The 25569-nt window shown below is 42.8% G+C and overlaps 1 protein-coding gene across 2 annotated transcripts in view; it reads right to left on the reverse strand.

The window, feature by feature from the left end:
• LOC132407432 (olfactomedin-like protein 2A) overlaps positions 1-20240 on the reverse strand; it is a 49678-nt gene extending 29438 nt beyond the window's left edge. Inside the window, exons 1-2 of one of the 2 annotated variants that reach the window (XM_059993921.1) lie at positions 19798-20240; positions 1941-2204 (exon numbers count right to left, since the gene is read on the reverse strand). In XM_059993921.1, the coding sequence (XP_059849904.1) occupies positions 1941-2204; positions 19798-19881 (348 nt within the window). In that variant the 5' untranslated portion in view covers positions 19882-20240. The remainder of the gene's footprint in view (positions 1-1940; positions 2205-19797) is intronic. The other variant, XM_059993922.1, reaches the window with a different exon arrangement.
• Positions 20241-25569: the final 5329 nt, after the last annotated feature.

The following is a 25569-nucleotide window of genomic DNA, read 5'->3' on the forward strand; positions in this document are numbered from 1 at the left end:
GCCTCGCCTGCTGAATTCCTCCAGCATTTTGTGGGCATCAGCAAACTATCGTCCTACACAATGTCTCAGAGAGACTTTGAAAAGAAAATGCTGCAACATGCAAAAACATGGGGACCAATATGAGACTAATCTTCCAGACATGGTCTATAAACAAAATTTCCACCATCCTCAACTGATGAACAACTCTCCAGGCCTTCAGTGCCAAATGCATGGAGGAGATCATTTTATTGATTTTATTGCTTTTCTTTGTTTTACTGTGAATACCCACAAGAAATTAATCTCAGTGTAGGTGACATCGACATACTTTGATAATAAATTTACTTTGAATATTGTTACATCATGAATTGTGTTATACCAACATGAAGATAACCTTAATCCCTAAAATTGCAGGGTTGAAGATGGCGAGAAGTGAAAATAAGTAAATCTCTCAAATCTGCCTCCAACTCGCCCTGGGTTTAAAGGAGACCAGACCTGGGCAGGTAGCTAATCTACTCCTGAGTGATAGGTGTGCATATTTAAATATTAAGACAAAAAAATCTGGGGCTATAGGTGTCACAGACATTGCTCTGGTTACCTCCCACATCCTGAAGATGTGCTAGTCAGCAGATTAGTTGGGTAGTACAAATCTCCCCTTGTGTAAGATGGTGGGGATGGGCGGGAATGTTAATGGATATGTGAGAGAGATGGGTTGCAGAGGGACGGGCTGATGGGAGTGCCCTGGGAGAAGTAATAGATTTGATGGGCCAAATAGCCCTCTTCTATGCTGTTATGAAATATAAAATCTGATACAAATGTTATTAATCATCTCTATAGTCTGATCCTGGGAGCTAGAAGTTCAAGGAATTCAGTTACAGCTTTGGAGAATAGTTCCTCCAGAGCATTGACTGTGCAGAGGAGCAGAACATTGTCTCAGTTTACTCGCTTCCCTTGGATGAGACCACTATTCCCCACCCCTCTTCCCTTCCCACTCTGGGACTACAGACTGTGCGCCAATCACCTGCCCCTCACCTCCATCGTATAGCCCCTCCAAACTCCCCAGGCTGAGGCTTGTCTTCTAACCTATTGAGATCATGAATCCTTGCCCTGGGTTGTTCCCAGAATACTAGCTCCATGCCTTTTGTCCAGTGTGCCCTGGCTGACTGGAAGCCAGGCCTGTTAATGAGGCTGATGTTTGGGTGGGGACCCAGTTAAATAAGAATGGCATTGAGCTCATTGCCAGAGGAACACAAGCGAGGGCCAGGGATCTGTGCCCAGTTCCTGTCACCAACACTCCTGGGCAGGAGTCCACGCAGCATACGGCAGGGCAAGGATTCGTGCCAGGTTCCCAGCACAATTCTGCCCATAAGACAGCTCTACATTCAGTGTCGTAATAACTCATTTAATGCCAATTCTACTGGTCATCTACCCTTTCCAGAACACACCCAGACGGCTGAACCACCTACCTGTCTATCTACCTCGTAGGAACAGGAATTTCTTTAGCCAAAGGGTGGTGAATCTGTGAAACTCATTGCCACAGACTGCTGTGAAAGCCAAGTCATTGGATATATTTATAAACTGGAGTTTGATAGGTTCTTGATTAGTAAGGGTATCAAAGGTTACGGTGAGAAGACAGGAGAATGGGATTGAGAGGAATAGTAAATTGGCCATGATCAACTGGTGGAGCAGACTCGATGGGTCTAATTTTGCTTATGGGTACCAATGCTCACCTTTTAACTGAATGGTTAAGCCCCTCCATTTTGGGATGGTGGTTCAACTCATGTTTCCAGAATTAGAACAAGTCCCTCATGGCCATAACGCCACCAGACCCCTCACTCATACCATCAGAATAATTACTGATTTGTTAACAGGGCAAAAGAATTTAACCATAATACATCCAACAGCACAGACCCATGTTGGGTTCTCAAGTTTCATGGCTGTTCACCCCAACGTTACTGTGGTACCTTAAAAAATTCTGGAGCCTGTTTCTTGAGCTTTTCCATCCTCCACTCGTTCTCGCAGGGGTTGAGAGATGATGGAGGAGCCACACAGGAACACTTGCAGTCCGTCCCAGAGCTGACGGTTTCGACTGTGTAGAAGTCCTCGAAGCGCAGGCTTCCATTCCGTATGCGACTGCAGGCATCCTTCGTCAGTGGCCTCATGATACATTTACAGCGACAGTCGGAGCCCTCCGATATCATTTGGACTTGATCACTTTCCCCAAACAACTGATGAAGCAAAAATAATTGATGTGCAGGTAAATATCAGTGGACTTCAGTGTTTACATCGACTTAGCAATGTTTCAAAGATTCAGAGTACATTTATTATCAAAGTATGTATGCAGTACATACCCTGAGATTCATCTTTCCACAGAGGGCCACAAAGTAAATTGTACAAATGGCAAAAAAATGAGCAGAATATAAAATATCAAACTACAGAGGCATTGAAACAGTCTATGAACACTCAGCTTAGCTCACTGCCTTTGAATTTAGCACTGTTGTTTGTTGACTGCAGGCTGATGCATTTATGTAGCCAACAAAGAGATTGCATTTACATAGCACCTCTCACATCCTCGACAGATCCAAAGGCATGCCAGTGCTGCTGGAGGCTATCTCAGGGGCCAGTGGAGATTCAAGAGGCTGCAGACTCTGGAATCCAGAGCAACAAACAAACTGGGGCAGGAACTCAGCCTGTCAAGACAGAAGGATTGTTGACCCTGGATCAGACTGGCCTGAAACATTAGACCATCTTTCTGCCTCCACAGATGCTGCCTGACCTAATGAACTCCACCAGCTGTTTCTTTGTGCTTAACTGTTGACCCTATAGTTGTGGGTCTGGAATCACATTTAGGTCAGATCAGATAAATTTGTAGCTTTAAGACAAGGCCACCCTCAGGATGGAGAAGCAACACCTTGTATTCCATCTAGGTAGCCTCCAACCTGATGGCATGAATAATATTGATTTCTCCTTCTGGTAAGAAAATTCTTTTCCTCTCCCTTCTTCTATTCCTCACTCTGGCCTTTTACCTCTTTTCACTTTCTCCAGGTGCCCCTCCTCCTTCCCCTTCGCCTATGGTCCACTCTTCTTCTTCTCCTCCCCTCCCCTTTTTGTTGTGGCATCTTCCCCCTTCCTTTCCAGTCCTGAAGAAGCATCAATTGCCCAAAGCATCAATTGCTTATTCATTTCCATGGATGCTGCCTGACCTGCTGAGTTCCTCCAGCAATTTTGTGGGTGTTGCTCTGGATTCCAGCATCTGCAGACTGTCTTGTGTTTATAAAACTCTAGTTAGGCCACATTTGGAGTAATGTATACAGTTCTGGTCATCCCATTATAGGAAGGATGTCGGATCTTTGGAGAGGTTTACTGGGATGCTGCCTAGATTAGAGGGCATGTACTACAACAAGAGGATAGGCAGACTTGGAGTGTTTTCTCCGGGGTGGTGGAAACCAAGAGGAGATCTCATAGAGGTTTATAAGATCAGAATCAGAATCAGGTTTATTATCAACTGCATGTGACATGAAATTTGTTAACTTAGCAGCAGCAGTTCAATGCAACACATGATCCAGCTGAGAGAAAATAATAATAAAATAAAACATAATAAATAAGTAAATCAATTACGTATATTGAATAGATTTAAAAATGTGCAAAAACAGAAATACTGTATATTAAAGTGAGGTAGTGTTCATGGGCTCAATGTCCATTTAGGAACCAGATGGCAGAGGGGAAAAAGCTGTTCCTGAATCTCTGACTGTGTGCCTTCAGGCTTCTGTATCTCCTACCTGATGGTAACAGTGAGAAAAGGGCATGCCCTGGGTGCTGGAAGTCCTTAATAATGGACACTGCCTTTCTGAGACACTGCTCCCAACTTTGTGAGGGTACCCAGGACATTGTGAGAGGCATAGATAGACAGCATCTTTTTCCCAGGGTTGAAATGTCTAATACCAAAGGGCACATGTTTAGGGCAAAAGGGGCTAATTTCAAAGGGGATATGAGGGACCTTTTTTGGAAAAAAAGAGTGATGATTGCCCAGAATGCCCTGCCTGGTATGGTAGTAGAGACAGATACATTAGAGACTTTTAAGAAATGTTTGGATGGTTACACAAATGTGAGGTAAATGGAAGGATATGGATATTGTGTAAGCAGAATAAATTAGTTTAGTTGGTCATTTGATTATTAATTTAATTGGTTTGACACAACACTGAGGGCTGAAATCCTGTTCCTAAGCTGTACTGTTCAATGTTCTATTCCTTATAGATCACCCAAAGCTTTACAATGCATTGGTCAGACTGTATTCAAATTATTGTGTGTAGTTTTGGACTTTTTAAACCTAAGAAAACATGTATTGACATTAGAGAAGATCTAGGAGAAGTCTACAAGAATTATCCTGGGAATGAAAGGGTTAATGCATGAGGCGCATTTGATGACTCCGCACTTGTACCTGCTAGAGTTTAGAAAATGAAGGGAGAAACTCATTAAAACCTATTGAATATTAAAAGTCCTAGATAGTATGGATGTTGAGAAGATGTTTCCTATAGCAGGGAGCCTAGGACCAGAAGGCACAGACTCGGAATACAAGGATGGCCCTTTAGGACAGAGAAGAGGAGAGTTTACCAGAGAGTGGTAAAACTGAGGAATTCATCGCTACAGACAGCTGTGAAGGCCAAGTCGCAGGGTATACTTAAAGTGGAGGTTTGTAGGTTCTTGACTAGCAAGTGTCAAGGGTTATGGGGGAAGGCAGGAGAATGAGGTTGAGAGGGATAATAAATCAGCCATGATGAAATGGTGGAGTGGACTCAATGGCCTAATTCTGCTCTTTTGTTTTATGACGATTCATAATTCCCCTGTCAATTTCATTTGTGATTTATACTGTTAAGAATTACAGAAGTGGGCCTCTGCTCAAATTCAGTTACCCCACACCCTCAGGTACTGAAGGATTAATGGTAGCAGGAATGAGCCTGTTTATTTTGCAGTAAATTTGTTAGGTAAACATCAGCAAATCCGGAAAAGCGTGTGGCTACAGTGTGGGCCACAGAATCACTGAAACGCCTTGCCATTTGCAAAAATCTGAATCAAGTCTTCATTACTGAGGTAAACAGGGTTTCTGTAAAAACATAATACCTCAAGCCTTCCATTAACTTAAAACGTTTGTTTGGGTTACACTCTTATCAGTTCAAATCTCCACACCAGAGAAGGCCAGAGGATTTTTTATTATGTCATTATTCTGAGAGTTTTAGCATCAAATTAGCAGTAATTATGTTGTTTTGGAAACAGAGTCTAAAGAAGAGCCCAGCTGTAAGTTTAAAGCACTCTAGTTAATGGAGTTTGCACTCTCAGACCTTTGTCCTGCAACAATGGCCCATATCAGGTCTTTAACAGCACAATCAATCTGCTGGAAAAACAAAAGAAATCATCAAGGTTTTGGGTTGAAATCCGGCATCAGGAGTCACGAATCCTATAAACTGATAAGTAAAAATATCAATATGGTTGGAACAATGCTTACTTCGGAGTTGTTACCCTGGAGCGAAGAAAGTTGATTGGTGATCTTTTAGAAATATAAACACAGGAGATTTTGTAGATGCTGTAAATCTTAAAGCAACAAACACAAAATGCTGGAGGAACACTGCAGGTCAGGCAGCGCCGATAGAAAGGAATAAGTAGTTAACATTTCAAGCCGATAGCCACCACAAAGTTGAAGGAGGCGGGTAGCAGGGTGACTGTCAAGCGAAGAAATGGGAAGGTGAATAGGCAGTTAGCACACAGCACCCCTGTGGCCATTCCCCTCAATAATGAGTTTAGGATACTGTTGAGGGGAATGCCATGGAGACCAGGTTACTGGCAGAAAGAAAAGCGGGAGAAGAGGGGAGTGGTAGTGATAGGGGACTCAATAGCCAGAAGAACAGACAGGAGATTCTGTGGACATGAACGGGATATCCAGATGGTATGTTGCCACCCAGGTGCCAGGGTCAGGATTCTCTTGGATTGCGTCCACAGAATTTTGTAGAGGGAGGGAGAGCAGCCAGATGTCTTGGTATATATATTGGTACCAATGTCATAGCAAGGAAAAGCAAAGAGGTCCTGAAGAGAGAATTTAAAGAGCCAGGTAGAAAGCTGAGAAGCAGGACCTCCATGGTAGTAATTTCTGGAAATCTACCTGTGTCACGCCCCAGTGAGGGTAGCAACAGAATGATTTGGCAGACAAATATATGGCTGAGAAGCTAGGCAGGGAATGGGGCTTCAGGCTCTTGGATCATGGGGAACTCTTCTGGGGGGGGGGGGAGGGGAATATGATCTGTACTAAAGGGACAGGCTTCACCTGAACCTGAGGGGGAACCAATATTCTCGCCATCTCCAAAATGATCCCATCACCAAGCATATCTTTCCCTCCCCCCACTTTCTTATTTCCGCAAGAATCGCTCCCTACACAACTCCCTGTCCATTTGTCTCTCCCACTGATCTCCCTCCTGGCACTCATCCTTGCAAGCAGAACAAATGCCACACCTACCCCTACACCTCCTTCCTCACTGGCATTCAGGGCCCCAAACAGTCCTTCCAGGTGAAGCAATATTTCACCTGTGAGTCTGCTGGGGTCATTACTGTAACTGGTGCTCCCAGTGTAGCCTCCTGTATATCAGTGAGATCCAACGTAGATTAGGAGACCGCTTCACTGAGCACCTGTCCGCCAGAAAATGTGGGATCTCCCAGTGGCCACCCATTTTTATTCCCATTCTGACATGTCAGTCCATGGCCTGCTCTACTGTCGTGATGAGACCGCATTCAGGTTGGAGGATCAACACCTTATATTCAGGTGCTCCTCCCCCTTCCATGGCCTTCTGTCCTCTCCTATCAGACTCCCCCTTCTCCAACTTTGTATCTCTTTCACCAAGCAACTTCCCAGTTCTTTACTTCATCCCTCCCCCTTCCCAGTTTCACCTATCACCCTGTCTTTCTTTCTCCCCTCCCCCCTACCTTCTTAATCTGACTCCTCACCTTTTTTCTCTCCAGTGCTGATGACGAGTCTTGGCCCAAAACATAGACTGTATGCATTTCCATTGAAGTTGCTTGGCCTGCAGAGTTCCTCCAGCATTTTGAGTGGGTTGCAATGAAATACAATGTTGGAAAATGCATGGTCATGCACTTTGGTAGGATAAATAAATATGTAGACTATTTTCTAAAAGGGGAGAAAAACCAAAAATCTGAGATGCAAAGGGATTTGTGCAGAACATCCTAAAATTTAACTTGCAGGTGGAGTTGGAGGTAAGGAAGGCAAATGTAATGTTAGCATTCATTTCAAAAATTCTAGAATACGAGAGCAGGTATGTGATGCTGAGGCTTTATAAGGCACTGGTGAAGCTTCACCTTGAGTACTGTGAACAGTTTTGGGCTCCTATCTGAAAGATGTGTTGGCTTTGGAGAGGGTTCAGAGGAGGTTCACAAGGATGATTCTGGGGATGAAAAGCTTATCATATGAGTAACATTTGATGGCTTTGGGTCTGTACACACTGGAATTTAGAAAGATGAGAGGGGATCCCATTGAAACCTTTTGAATGCTGAAATGCCTAGACACAGTAGATGTGGAAAGGATGTTTCCCATGGTAGGGGAGTCTAGGACAACTGAGGTGGAGCTTAAGAGGGTTAGTGGAATCTAACAGCGACTCCTTTGCTTGCATCTTCAGAAACAGCTCCATTTCCATCTTTAATATCTCCATTTTTCCCTGTCAGGGTTCTTTTGAAGACCCTGACCTGGAGTTACATGCTGACTACAGTTCTTTGCGGGAATGGGACCTGTTCTTGGGGTTCCATAGCTGGCTCACTAAAGGCTCGGCCTAAGAGATTGGCTCGAATTCAGAAGCCTAGGATCTCGAGGCTCTGGAGATGGGTGGATTGAGGATCAGTGTCACGACAGGAGATCCATGTGTTGTCGGGGGAGTTGGAATATCTGCTTTGTGCCTGGAGACCCGGGATCTTTGTGATCTTTAGGCACAGAGCTCGAAAAAAAGCGACGCAATGGACTTTTAACATCATAAACCATCGATCATGTTATAAACAAGCCTCTCCACAGTCACCTCAAGCAGAGAAAACCTGATGGAGTGCCTGGTATTTTACTTCAGATTTCCTACGTCTGCAGTATTTTATTTTGGATTGAAAATAATATTCAGTCTGCTGTCACTGTGGAAACTCCTGTGATGTCCCAAGGAAAACCCATAAATCCAAGTTCGGTGACACTTCAATAATGGTTAAAGTTGGTTACCTACAGTCCTTTAGAATAATGATCCCATTTTGCAAATTTATATGAAAAATGAGATGAATTGATTCACTTACATAAGAATTTGAGTTTTACAATGAAGCCAAAAGATTTGAAATAGATTGTGTAAAATGTAAATTTTGATTTGAAACTGTAAATTAAAATAAAGTATGGCAGCAGAAAAAGAATGTCAGGGTTGTATGTGGTCACATGAATGCACTCTGATAGTCAATTTCACTTTGAACTTTAAAATATCACCATGAGTGGAACAGTGGTTATCTGGTCCTTTCTCCCCCGCACCCCCACCCCCCTGCTGGAGTGAAGGAGGCTCTGAGGAAACTTCATATTGATAGTTTAAACCATGAGGGACACGGAAAAGGTGAATGATTACATCTTTTCCCAAGTGGGGGATTCTAAAACTATAGGGTAGAAGTTGGAAGTGAGAGGGGAAAGATTTGAAAGATTTGACTTTTGTCAAATGCAGCAGGGGTTCCCAACCTGGGATCCACAGACCTCTTGCTTAATGGTTTTGGTCCATGGCATTGAAACAAGCTGGGACCTGCTGACATGGAGGATGGTGGCAGGAATATGGAATGAGTTGCCAGAACAAATGTTAGAGGCGGGTACAATTACATTGTTTAAAAGACATTTTGATAAGTATATGAATAGAAAAGGTTTGGAGAGATGTGGGCCAAAGGCAGGCAAATGGAGCTAGTTTCAATAGACATCTTGGTCAATATGGATGGATTATGCCAAAGGGCCTGTTTCATGCTGTATAATTCTATGGCTCTATATCCAAAATGGGGCAAATGATTCTGAATCTCAACTACACATGAATTCTGTCACGTATCTGATGAGAAACCCTACTTAAGACTCTATTTGACCAACACAAACAATTGCAACCTCTTTAATAGCAAACCAGTTTCATTGATTGCCCAGAGTTCTTGCTAGTACCACCCACAAAAACAAAGTATGTATGTAAAATAACAAGAAATTGTGGGCATGCATTGTACTTTAAGAGTGGCGTTTACCTGAGAACAGGACATCTATTAACTTTAAAAGGCACAGGCAGCTTTCCTTTATTACCAGAGACCGTTGAATACAAGACAAGGAAATTACACTGCAATTGTGAACAAGACTAGTTAAGACACAACCTGGCTATTGGGTGGTGTTCTGGTCAGTGCATTATGGGAAAGACGTGACTGCACTGGAGAAATGGAAAATTAAAACCATGACAAAGCACCAGATAAAGCTACAGATTCTTTTGCTTTAGAACAAGAGAGAATGAAGGTGAATTAATTATGATGTATAAAACTATGAGGAGACAGCAAATTGAAAACCCCTATTATTTTAAGACAGGTATTAATTTCCCAGCCTGAGGGTCATGGTTTCTAGAAATCAGTGCCTAAGGGGAAGAATGAAGAAATCTTCTTCACATCTAAACAATTAAACAGGATTTGAATACATTCTATATATCCCCGGTTTTGTTAATAAGCGAAATGTATCATGGTGGCAGAGACCATTTGCCAGAGTACTCCAAATAATAACTGCAGCAGGATGGGTATGAATATCTCTCCCAGACAGCATTGGCATTACTCACCTTAGGGTTTGTGCAAAACATTTATGAAATTCCTGAACTCTTGCACCTCTACATCCAACCAGAACCAAGCATCAAAACATTTTTTACTTTTTAAATTTTATTAATTTTTTGGAATCTGGTCATAGAACATTACAGCACAGTATAGGCCCTTCAGCCCATAATGTAATACCAACCTTTTAACTTCCTCTAAGATCAATCTAACCCTTCTCTGCTACATATTACCTACTTCCAACTCGGGAAAAAGTCTCTGGCTATTGACTCAATCTATCCCTCTTTCCATTTTGTACACCTCTATCAAGTCACTTCTATCCTCCTCTCCAGAAGGAAAAACCCTAGCTCATACAACTGATCATCCACTGCCCATCCCTTGATACCCCTAGAAAAGGTAGTGGTAACCCTCATTTCCAAACTCACTTAAGTCACAGGACATTGGTTCGTTAAGGTTGTTAAAGCCAAGAAAGGTAGTGGTGACATGCTCCTGCTACCCATTAAAAGCTCCCAATGGTGTACGACTCAAATAGCCTCTGACAACTAAGTCTAGCTCCTGACTTGTGGCTTGGCTGCTCAGCCTGGCAGAACCATTTCTACTAACAGGGAAAGAGGCAAAAGTGGGCTACTGGCACATTAAAGCCAGTCACCGTGGGCAGATGCGGCTGGTAGGGTGTGGTTGGCAGCTCAGGTAGGAGAAGGAAAACTGATCTCAAATCTCCATTGCCTTGCGGCTATACCCATAAACCCAGTGGGAAAAATCCAGAGCTGGAGTCCCTGAGGCAGTCCTACGTTAAACTCAATACAGATTGGCAACTCCGATGATGCTGCTGGTACTAAACTGTATCGGTCTCTGCCGTCCCTTTGGGTTCATCAGATGCATGGAGAGGGGGAGCTTGCTACATGGGCAACAGCTTGCTCTCCATATTGTACTGCCCTGGCTTGCGTATCTAGACAACTAGGAAACAAAATCCATCATCAATTCTAACTGACGGAGGCCTCATTCCTGCACTATGACATAGGGAAAAGCCTTTTGGCCCATCAAGTTTATCCCAGCTCACAGAACAATCACATTCTTCATTTTGCCTGTACCTGCTTCTCCAATGTCCCCATCAAATGCCCACAAACTCTAACACTCACCTACACACCAGGGGCAACCCAAATCAATAGCCAGTCTTTCAGCTGCTGCAGTCCATCTCTGCTGTGGGAAAGGGAGTCCAGGATATGAAGGCAGCAGAAGTAAGGAGCTTGATAGAATGGCATGTGACTGGATTGGGAACCTGGTGATGTTCCCTGGCACCTGGTACCCTTGCCTTTCTGGGTGGCTGGAGAGATGCCGTCAGAGTAATGTGGACATAGACTTGCTTTGTAGATGGTACACCACTGCAGCCAGTGTGCTGGTCAGGGCAATGAAATGGGAGAAAAATTGGAATTCTAAGCCTCAATTACAGGTAGACACACGACAAAAATAGGAGCAGCTGATGTTGCAAATGCATCGCAATTCCAGTGACCTGGATTCCATCCTGATCTCTGCCGCTCTCTCTGTGGAGTATGCAAGGTCTCCCTAAGACAGCATTAGTTACCCCAGACATTCCAAGTTCCGACCTCACCCAGTGGGTGGCAGGAGATTTGGGGAGGTGGGGGACACGTATGTGAAAACAGAATCTTGGAATGCTACAGCATAGAAACTGGCCATTCAACCCGTCTAATCCATGTTGAACTATTAATTTGCCTTTTCCATCAACCTGCACCTGGACCATAGCTCTCCATACTCCTCATATCCACCTGCTTATCCAAATTTCTCTTAAAACGTTGAAATCAGATGTACATCCATCACTTCCATTGGCAGCATGTTCCATACTTACACCAGCCTGACTGAAGAAGTTCCCCCTCATGTTCCCCATAAACATTTCATCTTTTACCCTTAACCCATGACCTTGGGTGAGACTGGAACTCAATCTCAGTGGAAAAAGCCTGCTTGCATCTACCCTATCTATCTATAATACAAGTCGATGGGCAGAATAATCTCCTATGACATGAAGGAATACGAAATAAGTAGTAAGTGTTGAAAAGCACTCATCAAGTCAGGTAGCATCTGTAGAGATAAAAATGGAGTTAATATTTCACTGACAAAGCTCTATAGATGTGTAGTGGAGAGTACATTGACTGGCTGCATCACAGCCTGGTATGGAAACATCAATGCCTTTGAATAGAAACTCCTACAAAAAGTAGTAGATACAGTCCAGCTTATCTCCACCATTGAGCACATCGACACAAAGCATTGTCCACAAGAAAGCAACATCCATCATCAGGGACCCCCACCACCCAGCCATGCTCTCTTCTCACTGCTGCCATCAGGAAGAAGGGCAGGAGCCTCAGGACCCACACCACCAGGTTCAGGAACAGTTATTAGTCCTCATCAGGTTCCTGAACCAAAGGGGATAACTTCACTCACCCTCATTTGCCCAATCATTGAAATATTCCCACAACCTATGGACTCATTTTCAAGGACTCTTTATCTCATGCTCAATATTAATTGCTTATTTATTTATTATTACTTTATTTTTGTATTTGTTGTATTTTGCTAACTGGTTCAATGTCCAAGTTGATGTAGTCTTTCATTGATTCTAATGTGGCTATTATTCCATTATGGATTTATTGAGTATGCCTGCAAGAAAATAAATCTCAGGGTTGTATATGGTGACATATGTACTTTGATAAGAAATTTACTTTGAAGTTTTTTACCTTCATGATAAATTCTGATAAGAGCTAATTGACTTGAAAACAGTAACTTTCTCCCAATTTGCTGCCTAATGTGCTGAGTTTTCAAACACACCCTGTTTTTTATTTCAGATTTCCAGCATTGGGAACTTTTGCTTTTCACTTAAATTCACTTTCTAAACAGCAGACATTTTAATATCTGTCACTATTTTTCTTCATATCTCAACTTTAAGGCCCTTGAGATGCTCTATATTACAGATCAACCCCAGTAACTAACACCAACACACACATCTACCCAGCTGGCACTGTTCCCCTACTTTGGATTAAGCCATCTTTCAACTTTCATCTTGTTAAATTTAACCTTAATAAATATTTCATCAACAATCATGGTCATTGATAGAAAGAATAAGCTCAGAGTAAAGACAGATTGAAGACTATGATCGACTACATCATAGGACACAGCACATAATGATGATGATATATTTCATCCTACACATGACATCTTTATTGTTGAATTGTATCCTTTCAAATTAATCTGTTAATAATTACCTAAGGCATTTGCTACACATTCCCTAAATAATACTCTAATTTTTTCTTTAACTAGTTGTGAATTCCCTGAGATTAGTTCAGTAGTAATTGTCATTTCAATCCGTGCACAATTCGATCCTGTGCCTCAGAGGCGGGCAAACCTTGTGAGTTTATAACATGACAGATTCTGCAGTTGCTGGAAATCCAGAGCAACACGCACAAAATGCTGGAGGAACTCGGCAGGTCAGGCAGTGTCTTGGGAACGGAGTAAATAGTCAATGTTTCAGGCTGAGACCCTTCATCAAGGCTGGAAAGGAAGGGGGCAGAAGCCAGAGTAAGAAGGTGGGGGAGGGGAAGGAGTACAAGCTGGCAGGTGACAGATGAAATCAGGAGAGAGGTAAGTGGGATGAAGTAAGTTGGGAGAGGTTAGGTGGAAAAAATAAAGGGCTGAAGAAGGAGAGATCTAATAGGAGAAGAGAGTAGACCATGGGAGAAGGGGAAGGAGGAGGAGCACCAGAAGGAAATGAAGGGCAAGTGAGCAGAAGGGGTGATAAGGGAGCCAGAAAGGGGAATGGAAAAAGAGAACAGGAGGAGGAATTACCATAAGTTAGTTCAATGTCAGGTTGGAGGTTACCCAGATGGAATAGGAGGTGGTTTTCCTCCAACCTGAGTGTGGCCTCACAGTGCAGTAGAGGAGGCCATGGGGCAAGATGTTGGAAGGGGAACAGGAAGTAGAAATTAATATGGGCAGCCTCTGGAAAAACCTGCCTTTTGTGGCAGACAGAGCAAAGCTGTTCATGAAGTGAACTATGTGAATTTGTAGTCTAGAAACACAGCAGGAGTCCGGCAATAGCCCTCCAACAGCTGATCAAACACAGATAACAGGTTCAGATTGGAATTGAAAAGAACATGAAGTTAATTTGGTCCAACTTTGTTCACAGCTACTCCACCACTATGAGACTTCCACACAGCAATACAGTGGGTCACTGTGGAGTTGTGGGTATATTACACAGGGTCTGTCTGGCTTCACATTAATAGTAAAAATAGATTTAGAAAGTACTTGGCACATGGTTACCTCAGCTGTGTCTCTTAGTTGTTCCCAGAACAGCCTCATGTCCTTAAAAAGTGTGGCCTGTCATAATCAGGGGCTCGTGGGGGTGGGGGCATGTATTTACTGTAACTAAGTGTGAACAAATGGGCTTTCATTCAGAAAGGTTTGTGAGCTACTGGTGTAATGGATATGGTGTAACAGACAAGTTAGCCAAATAAATGACAGGAGCCTTCTGGTGTCAGTGTCAGAGCAGGGGAAAGTAACGATGCCTTCTCTTGAAATTCAATCTCCAAACTCCATCATGGCCATAAATGCTGCAGGCCAAATGTAGTTCATAAGTGAAGGAAAGTTCCAATATAATTTCTGGATTTTTTAAAAATTTGTCTGTCTTTTTGTTTGTTATTCTAAATTGGTCAGAGGACAGAAATAGGGGTACTCAGGATGCCCTGGCATTCTATGTACTTCTCTGAAATCTTGTCATGGCCATAATGTAGGGATTTATGGCAGCAGTTTTGTGTACAGCAAGATCCCAGAGTCAAATTAATTACCTTAGTGATGTGGACGGCTTGCTGAATTCTGGCCAAGAGTTCAGGGGTGCTCCACTTACAGGGACGTTCAGATATTTTCACTCCGTGGGAGGAGGGATACAGTGACCCTTCTAAAATCTTGACTTAAGCAAACTGACAATGCTCTGACCGTGCAGGAAGGGGTCAAGGGCGCCTGTGGTATTTGTCCTGGCCTGCAAACTGTTTTTGGAATAATAAGAAAAACAAAATTCTTTGTTCATATTCCTGCTTCCTCTGTGGCACAGTGACAACCCAGTCGTCCCACTGCCAAGGCTTGGTCTTATTTCCTGAGTGATAATGACAAGATTATGCCTTATAAGGCTTTGGTCAGACTGCACTTGAAGGATTGGGAGCAGTTTTGGGCCCCTTATCTACAAAAGGATGTGCTGGCATTAGAGAGGGGTAATCCCAAGAATTAAAGGGTTAACGTATCAGGAGGGTTTGATTCAAGTTTAGACGAATGGGGGGGGGGAGGCGCGGAATCTTATTGAAACCTATCAAATATTGAAAGGCCTTAATAATATCAGCATAGAGAACCTGTTTCCTATACCATGGGAGTCTAGGAACAGAGAGCACAGCCTCAGAATACAAGGTCATCCCTTTAGAACAGGATGAGAATGAACTTCTTTAGCAAGAAGGTGATGAATCTTTGGAATTCATTGCCACAGACGGCTGCTTAGGCAAGTCATTGAGTATATTTTAAAGCTTAAGTTGATAGGTTCTTGATTAGTAAGGATGTCAAAGGTTACAGGGAGAAGACAGGAGAATGGGACTGAGAGGGACAATAAATCAGCCATGACTGAATGGTGGAGCAGGATCGATGGGCTAAATGGTCTAATTCTGCCCCTATGTCTTATGGTTTCATGGACGTTTTCCTCGGCTCTACAGCATCAGTTGGACCTTGTAGATAGTAGGTGGGTTCCAGGAACTGATGGGTGAATAATCTAACAGAAGACCTTAAAATACAGGAGCAGAAATAGGCCATTCTGCTCCACAGTTCCATCATGGGATATATTATCCCTCTCAATTTTTGCCCTCCCCATTCAAGAGCCTATCAACTTCCACCTTAAATATACCAATTTTCCATTTAAACTGATGGATACATTCACGCGCAATGCCCTTGAACTTCACCAGCTACATGGAAGCCCTTTCCTGCAGAGAAAGTACCTGGGAAATTTCACACTCATAGGAGCACATAACTAACTGGCTGGTGGTGTAGTGGCATCAGCACCGGACTTCGAGGTGAGTGGTCCAGGGTTCGAATCTGGCTGGGTCCTTGCATGCTTTCCATCCGTGCTGGATTGAGCACTGAGCTAAAGAAATAGCAAGGTTGTCGCCCAATGTGTCACAAGGTGCAGGAAGGAACAACAAGGACCATGTAATCAATACAGCACCAGAGATCATTTGGCCCATCAAATCTATACCTGCTCTCTGGAGAAAACCTTTTGCCTATATCATCCTCCCACCCTTCCTACACCCTCTGTCCATCATTTTGAACCAGTGTCCCTGGGTCTTTGAACCATGCATTATGAAAAACCGATACTTTTGAATTTACTCCAGCTAAACCCATTATCCTGCCCAACTTTTCCTAGTTCGCTGTGCTCCAAGGATAACCCCATCTTCTCCTCTGTGGACCCCACCATTGGAATCCTTTATACAATCATGTATGTTGATAAATATTTGAACTACAAAACCCTCCCCATTACATTTAATCTCCTGCTGTGTTTTTCTGGCATTTTTGTACTGAGATTCCCAGCATTTATTCAGATTCAGATTTATTTATCTCATGTACATCAAAACTACAGTGAAATGCGTTGTTTGCATTAACTCCCAATGATATGCTGGTGCAGCCCACAAGTGTTGTCACGCCTTCTGGCACCAACATAGCACACCCAATATGTTTGGCAGAACACAGAACACAACAAGCAACAATAGCAAAACAAGTCCCGTTCCTCCCTCCCTCCCATTCACCCACCAATGCACAAACACAGACCACTTAACACCAGGACAGGCTGTCTTTGCCCTCCAGTCAATATTATTATTCAGCCAATATTAATATCCAGTTCATATTATTAAGCATGTTTCTGAGCTTGTGTGAGAAAACTGGAAACTGTGGGGGTGGCATGGTAGCGGAATGTTAATACGGTGTAGTAACCCAGGTACAACTCCCTCCACTATCTGTAAGGAGTTTGTAGATTCTCCCTGTGAATGCGTGGTTTCCTACGGGTGCTCTGGTTTGCTTCCACATTCCAAAGGTGTACGGATTAGTAGGTTAATTGGTCACATGGGTGTCATTTGGCAATGTGGACTTGTGGGCCAGAAGGGCCTGATACGCTGTTGTATCTGTCAGTAATGAAAAGCCAAAGAACTCTCATAAAACTCCAAGCACTGAACAGCAGCCCTGTCACCTTACTGAATAAAATCTTCCTGTATTTGTGAACTGTAGTCGTTTGGTTCTGTGTTTGTAGACCTCCCAATCTGTAGGATATATTTGTTTAAATAATCATACCAGATGCTAATAATCTACAGTAAGTTAAAAGCTCCAGGCAAGAGTGCCACCTTCAAGGAGACTCCAAGTCTGAAGGGAGACACACTAGAATCTGCAGATGCTGGAATCCAGAACACACAAATAAATGCTTGAGGAACTCAGCAAGTTAGGCAGCATCTACAGAGGAGAATGGACAGTTGAGACCCTTCACCTGGACTAATTTGGTCTACACACACAAAATGCTGGCGTAACGCAGCAGGCCAGGCAACATCTTATAGGAAGAAGTAAAGCTGACATTTCAGGCCGAGACCCTTCGTCAGGACTGATGAGGGGTCTCGGCCCGAAACGTCGACTGTACTTCCCCCTATAGATGCTGCCTGGCCTGCTGCATTCCACTAGCATTTTGTGTGTGTTGCTTGAATTTCCAGCATCTGCAGATTTCCTTGTGTTTGCTAATCTGGTCTAGTCCAGATGAAAGATCTGGACCCGAAACATTGACTTCACTTCCCTGCACTGATGCTGCCTGACCCATTGCATTCCTCCAGCACTTCCTTTAGTTGGAAAAGTCTGAATGTCTCTTTTAACCTTTTCAATTATGTATCCACGCCACACTGCCCAAGAACCAAATGCTGATAGTGCAATATTGCAAATATTCGAAAATTAAGTTAGTTTTACATCATATAATTTATGAAAAGATATGAATTTTAGTTCAGCATTTAAATCTAATCCTTGAATTATTCAAACAACGCTGCTATAATAACAATAATTATCGTTAACAGTGCGGCAGCGCGGTCCTGTAGTGTTAGCACAACACTTTGCGGTGCCAGAGACCCGGACCCGCCATTGCCTGTAAGGAGTTTATACGTTCTCCCTGTGACCACATGGGTTTCCCCCAGGTACTCCCATAGTCCAAATGCCGACCGGTTGGTAGGTTAATTGGTCATTGTAAATTGTCTCGCGATTAATTTCTGGTTAAATCGGGCGATTGCCAGGTGGTGTGGTTTAAAGGGCCTGTTCCGTGCTGTATCGTAATCAATAAGTACCTTTCTCTTTGGTCAACATTCATCTCCACACATTGTTGGCAAGAGAAGAATTAAAGTAGGTCTCATCTCAGTCTGTCCTTTATGAAGGTGTTCGTGCGAATGGACGGGTAACCCACTTTGAAAAGTGGCCGAGAATGGTCCAATTAACCTCCCCCCCCCCCCCCCCCGTCAGTGCCCAGCCTCTGCTTCCCCGTGTCCTCCTTCAGAGAGCTGCAGAGGAATCACAGGCAAGAAGCCTAACCCTAATGGTTCTTTCCATTTGCCTTGCTAACTCAGCTCGTTCTTTGACAGTATTGGATGAGACAGTTCAGTCGCTGGCCATTCAGTTAGATCAGTACTGACCAGCGCCTTAACTATTTACGGTCCTTTGTCCCACATTTCTGACAAATCTCTGGCAAATTTCAGTTTCAGTATTTCCAACGAAGGTACCACTATATAATGTGAAGGAAGCCGGTCACACCTACATCCAACCAGAGGATATATCCTCTCTCCCCCTACCCCACCGAATCTCCAAGTCATTATAAACACCTCAATTATTCCAGCACTTGCAGTGATTTTCATTCAAATCCACCCAGACCTGATCTGCTTACTACGCGGAGCTGAACAATTCCTCGCTGCAACAGAAAAGTTCATCTCGGTTTGGTTTCTCCAGGAATATCGCTTGCCTTGTTTCAGGTTGAGGCATAAATTTAACTTAAAGAATTGTGGCAACTATGCAGAAAGTGTTTGGTTTTAAAATTTGAAATTCTGGATTGTAAGTGGCTGATAATTAACGTAAAACTGTGTCAGGTCTTAATTATTGTAGGTTTTGGAACTGGGATCAGAAGCGGCTTTTTAATAGCTACAATGTAACAAAGTCCAGATCAAATTATAGACCAGGCATGAGCTAAACACTCCGAAGTTGTGGGATCACCACTGACACTTTAATGAAATCATAAAATCGGAGGGAGTCCTTCATAACTGCAAATTTAAATATCGCAACAATCAATTTGCATGTTTTTTCTCCAGTTGTTAAAAATGCTATATCTCTAAAAGCTCTATTTGAATTCTATAATCATCGCATAAACTATTTATAAATGAAAAATAATTCACTTTCAAAATAGTATCACATGTTCGACAAAAAATTCTATGTTGTTTAATCACAACAGCGAACTTTGGCAGGAAACGCCATCCTCCGCCTGCTTAATTCGTGGCTAAAATGCAGTCACTTTGATTATTGAAATCCATTTTAAACTGGGGGTGGGGGTGCTTGATTTGTTAGCTACAAGCAGGCAGCCTGCACAAGCATGTGTGCAGAAATCAGCCTGGTGCAGTTATAACGACCCACCTACTGTGTCTTTGCCGGGTTGAATCTAATCCAGATGTTCAGAACTCTCAAAACTTGTTTATAACAACACGAGGTTGACTTCTGTGACTGATCGAGCCTTACAAAGCCCGCGATGTAAACCTATCAGCGCCTCTGTTTGTATTCGACACAGCGAGATACTTAACGGTAACAGGTTCTTCATAGCTTTTTAAAATCTGAGTGAACACTGGATTTACTATAAAATAATTAAATTATTTAACACATTGAAAAGATGACTTAAGGACTCACCTTACTGGTCGCAAATACTGCTTGCGGTAAGATGAGAAGATAAAGAACCGTTGTTAGAAGTATCCGCGTTGTTAGTGAATGCATTTTATTTTCTCGGTGTTGAAGAAATCAAAGAGGTTGCAGCTTGAGGCGAGATCTCGGTGACAACACGGACATGGGCAAGAACGCCAAAGTCTTGCATCCAGCTCCTCCTTTAAAGCTATGGCAACTGCGACTGTGCGCTACACATTCCGTTTTCCCAGCAGAGAAGGCTATTTTTAATCCCCACTGTGTATTGAATGCGAGGGAGGGGCATTAATGATTACCAGTAAAGCACCAGCCCCCTGTGCAGCCGCTGCACGGGGTAGAGGGGCCGCCAGCTTATTGAAGTCCCCTGTCGGCAAAATTAAAATGATTTCATTTGGATGGGATAATGACGGATGGTATTGGTGTATCCCTTCGGCTTTACAGTGACTCACGTTGTTACATGGGCTGGTTGGGAGGTGGTGTTTAATACGGTGAAACAGCACGTGTTGCCCGGTTCCTCAGCCAACACTTCCCCGCGCCGCCTTCTCCTTCCTCCCTGATGCGGCTCCGCCATCTGGTGGCCGTCGATCCGCTACGATCACAGACTCAGAATTGAAATTTGTTGTTTTGCGGCAGCAGTACAAAAGCATAAATGTCACTATAAATGTTAAAATAAATAACGCAAAAGAAAAGAATAAGGAGGTAGTAGATGTTCATGGACCGTTCGGAAATCTGATGACGAGGGGAAAGAAGCTGCTCCCGAATCGCTGAGTGTGGGTTTTCGGGCTCCTGTACCTCCGCGCCTTGTGAAGGGAAGATATCCCAGATAGTGAGGGTCCTTAGTAACGGATGCCGCCTTCTTGCGGCTAAGATGTCCTCAGTGGTGGGGAGGGTTGTGTCCGTAATGGAGCTGTGATGCATCCAGTCAGAATGTCTCCACTCCACAACTGTTGACACTTGCAAGAGAGTTTGGTAACACACCGAATCTCCCCATACTTCTAACGAAGTCGAGTGGCTGTCATACACACCAGGGTTCAGTGAAATTCCGACTGGGTAATAATAAAAACAAACTCAATGCCGAACAGTGCAGAGTGCAAAGTGACAGTAAAAGATTAATAAAGAACATCAGAAAGGAGCAGCATCACCGGGAAGGGGATGTGAAGCAGGTGATTGGTTCAGGAGTCTGGGAAGTAGTTGTTCTTGAGTCTAGCTTTCTGGACTTTCAAACACCTGCACCTTCTCCCTGCTGCATTAGACTGGGAATTGGAATTGATTTATTATCAAAAGTTCCCAGATACAGCGAACAGCTTGTCATGCAGATCGATGCATTGATGTAGAACAAGGTAAAACAATATCAATGCAGAATAAAGTATTATAGCTACAGAGTAAGTGCAGCGCAGGGAGACTGTAAGATGCCCCAGTTGGCTGTTGAGACCAAATCATTGGATATATTTACAACGGAGGTGATGGGTTCTCCCAACCATTGAACACATCTACATGAAACTTTGCCATAGGAAAGCAGCATCCATCTTCAGAGATCTCCACCACCCAGGTCGTGGTCACTTCAAACTGGCTGCCATCTAGAGCCTCAGGGCTCCCACCACCAGATTCAAGAACAGTTACCACCTCTCAACCAACAGGCTCTTGAACAAAAGGGGATAACTACACTCACTTGCCCATTTATTGAGATGTTCCCACAACCAATGATCTCACTTTAAGGACACTTTATCACATTATTTCATGTACTTGTTATTTATTGCTATTTATTTATATTTGCATTTTCACAGTTTGTTGTCTTCTGCACTCTGGTTGATCTTTCATTGATCCTGTTATAGTTACTATTCTATAGATTTCCTGAGTATGCCCACATGAACATGAATCTCTGGGTTGTATTTTGATAATAAAAAACATAAGAGTTAGGAGCAGGAGTAGGCCAATCGGCCCCTCAAAATTTACCTTTAACTTTGGTTAGTATGGGCATAAAAACTTATTGGGGGGAGGCAGGAGAACAGGGTTGAGAGGGATAATAAATCAGCATGATGGAATGGTGGAGCAGACTCAATAGGCCAAATGGCCTAATTCTCCTCCTATATCTTATAATGAAAAATAGATTAAAATAGCCAAAATACTTCAGAAGATGGACATTTGCCAAAACACCTAGCCAGTCAGGCAGCCTCTGTGGGAAGGTGAACAAGTCTGAAGCCTTTGTTCAATATAGATTTAAAGATGCTTGCACTATTAAATGTGGGTGGTGGGGTGGAGATACATCTCTACCAAAGGAAATGTAAGGCACTCCTTCCCACTACTAGCCTGCAGGTCACCCTTGAGCAAGGTGTAGCTCCAGGTTAACACCCCCCCCCCACCCAAGATCAGGGTCACATGAAGCCATGGGAGCAGGTGGTGGATGGTTGTATGAGCAGCTGGAGCATATCACAAGTCCTGGCTATGTGACCATTAACGACAGGTAGACAGTCTCTGAAGAGTCTTGATAATGGCTGGAGTCACCCATCTTGTAAAGACACTGCCCAGAAGGCGGCAATGGCAAACCACTTCTGTTGAAAAATTTGCCAAGAACAATCATGGTCATGAGACCACAATCGCCTACATGATACAACACAGCAGATAATGATGATGATGCTTATACTATTAAGCAACTATTAACATGCAGTAATGTTGTACAAAAAGCACCACCACCAGTTCCCCAGGATTAATGAATTTGGTATTTACTGATGATGTAAAGTGGTCAGTAACTTTAAATTCCTGGGTGTCACTATCTCTGTACTTGTCCTGGTCCCACCATATAAACATAATTGCAAAGAAAGCACAACAGCTCGGTTACTTCCTCAGGAGTCTGTGGAGATTCAGCATGTCATCAAAAACCTTGGCAAACTTCTATAGATGTGTGGTGGAAAGTGTGTTGACTGTCTGCATTACAAGCTGGTATGGAAACACCAATACCTTTGAGTGGAAAGTCATACAAAAGGTAGTGATTCAGCCCAGTACATCATGAGCAAAACCCTCCCAACCATTCAGCACATCTACATGAAACATTGCCATAGAAAAGCAGCATCCATCATCAAAGATCCTCACCACCCAGGCCGTGCTCTTTTCTCACTGCTGCCATCAGGTAGAAGGTACAGGTGTCTCAGGACTCACACCACCAGATTCAAGAACACCCTCAACCATACGGCTCTTGAACAAAGGGGGATAACTACACTCATTTAAGTACTCTTTATCTTGTTATTTCATGCTCATTATTTATTGCTATTCATTTATATCTGAATTTGCACCATTTGTTTACAGATGACAGTTCATGAGTTTTCAGTTTACAGTTACGGTTCTATAGATTTGCAAAATATGCCCACAGTAAAAGAAACTCAGGGTTAAAGGTGGTTACATGTATGTACTCTGATAATAAATTTTACTTTGACCTTTGAACTTTTGAATAAAGGAAATAAAATGAACATTAATTAAAATGTTTTGCTAATGAGTAAGACCTTCATAATAACAACACACAAAATGCTGGTGGAACACAACAGGCCAGGCAGCATCTATAGGAAGAAGTACAGTCGATGTTTCGGGCCAAGACCCTTCGTCAGGACTAACTGAAAGAAGAGATAGTAAGAGATTTGAAAGTGGGGGGGGAGGGGAGGGGGAAATCTGAAATGATAGGAGAAGACAGGACAGGGAGTGATGAAGCTAAGAGCTGGAAAGTTCATTAGCAAAAGGGATACAGAGCTGGAGAAGGGGGAGGATCATGGGATGGGAGGCCTAGGGAGAAAGAAAGGGGGAGGGGAGCACCAGAGGGAGATGGAGAACAGGCAAGGAGTGATTGTGAGAGGGGCAGAGAGAGAAAAAAAAGGAGAGAAAAGAAAGGGGTGGAAATAATAAATAAGGGATGGGGTAAGAAGGGGAGGAGGGGCATTAATGGAAGTTGGAGAAATCAATGTTCATGCCATCAGGTTAGAGGCTACCCAGACAGAATATAAGGTGTTGTTCCTCCAACCTGAGTGTGGCTTCATCTTGACAGTAGAGGAGGCCATGGATAGACATATCAGAATGGAAATGGGACGTGGAATTAAAATGTGTAGCCACTGGGAGATCCTGCTTTCTCTGGCGGACAGAGCGTTAATGTCCCTCCTCACCCCATCCCTTATTTATTTGTTTGTTTGTTTATTTATCTGTTTGTTTGTTTATTATTGCCCCCCTTTTTTTCTCTCTCTTTGTTCTCTCTCTGCCCCTCTCTCAATCACTCCTTGCTTGTTCTCCATCTCCCTCTGGTGCTCCCTTCCCCCTTTCTTTCTCCCTAGGCCTCCCATCCCATGATCCTCTCCCTTCTCCAGCTGTGTATCCCTTTTGCCAAACACTTTTCCAGCTCTTAGCTTCATCCCTCCCCCTCCTGTCTTCTCCTATCATTTTGGATCTCTCCCTCCCCCTCCCACTTTCAAATCTCTTACTATCTTTTCTTTCAGTTAGTCCTGACAAAGGGTCTCGGCCCGAAACATCAACTGTACTTCTTCCTATAGATGCTGCCTGGCCTGCTGCGTTCCACCAGCATTTGGTATGTGTTGCTTGAATTTACAGCATCTGCAGATTTCCTCATGTTTGCGTTTTTAAAGACCTTCATAACCCAGCTTTGACATTTCAGTCACCTATTGTGACACCTCAATTACATTTGAAATAAACTATACATTCTTTCTACATAAATTTTATATTATCTTAAAGACAGTTGTAATTATTGGGATAATCATTTTAATTAAATAAATTGAACAAGCTATTTGCATAGCATAGTTTTGATTAATTGTTATCACAATAAGGTAAGTATTGAAAGGTCTTAGTTACTGATGTATGACATTGAAATGAAATAATAATAAAATATTTGAGCTTTCAAACCTGTTAAGATATAATTACACTATTGTTATTTTAGCTTCCAAGTGAGGCATTTAATTTTATATCTGCAATGTTTAATTAGTTCTGTCAGCTACCTTGACAAAGTAATTAAGCAGCAGAATCAAGTGGAAATTCCCAGAAGACTGTTGAAAAGATTGTGCCTGTACTGTATCAATTTTTTTTGATAAATTATTTTAGTCCAATATTTAGCAATAGGTGTACAAAATGTTTTTGCATCCAGACACAAGCAATTTTATTTTTTCTTTGACCGAACGCTACCGACTGGAAAACAGCTTTTAAATGCTTTATGTAAAACAAAATTGACTGTCTTCATCAATCGGAACAGGGACGGAATTGATTCCTGAGTTTGTCAGCAGGGGTCGCTGCAGAGCGGAGAACAACGCTGGGTTGGGAAAGGATTGGAAATCCGTTCAAAGATCATCACCGTGTAGTTCCGCCTACACCTGGTGACCAGATTAAGTAAAATTTGATCCTTATCCTTGGAACCAATGTTTGATTTGACAACACACATGTGAAGATTAACAAAATAAACTTTAACTTGTATTACTTATTTTTTTCCATGATCACTCACCTAAATTATTTTAAATGTTTATTATATGTGAAACACAACTCTTGGAATTTCATACTGTATACTTCATGTTCATTCTATTGCAAATATAATTAGAAACACCTTGTTCTATATCAATGCTGTATGAACATTCAGTAAGTGAGGGTTTTGTATAAACAGTAGCTGTTTTCCACTTTGAATTATAATAAGTTTATAAGATGGTAAGAGGCATGGACTGGGTCAACACCCAAAGATATTTTCCCAGAGCAGAAATGGCTAATACTAGAGAGCATAATTTTAAAGAAGTA

This window comes from Hypanus sabinus, chromosome 18 (assembly GCF_030144855.1).
Source record: "Hypanus sabinus isolate sHypSab1 chromosome 18, sHypSab1.hap1, whole genome shotgun sequence".
NCBI classification, from domain to species: Eukaryota; Metazoa; Chordata; class Chondrichthyes; order Myliobatiformes; family Dasyatidae; genus Hypanus; species Hypanus sabinus.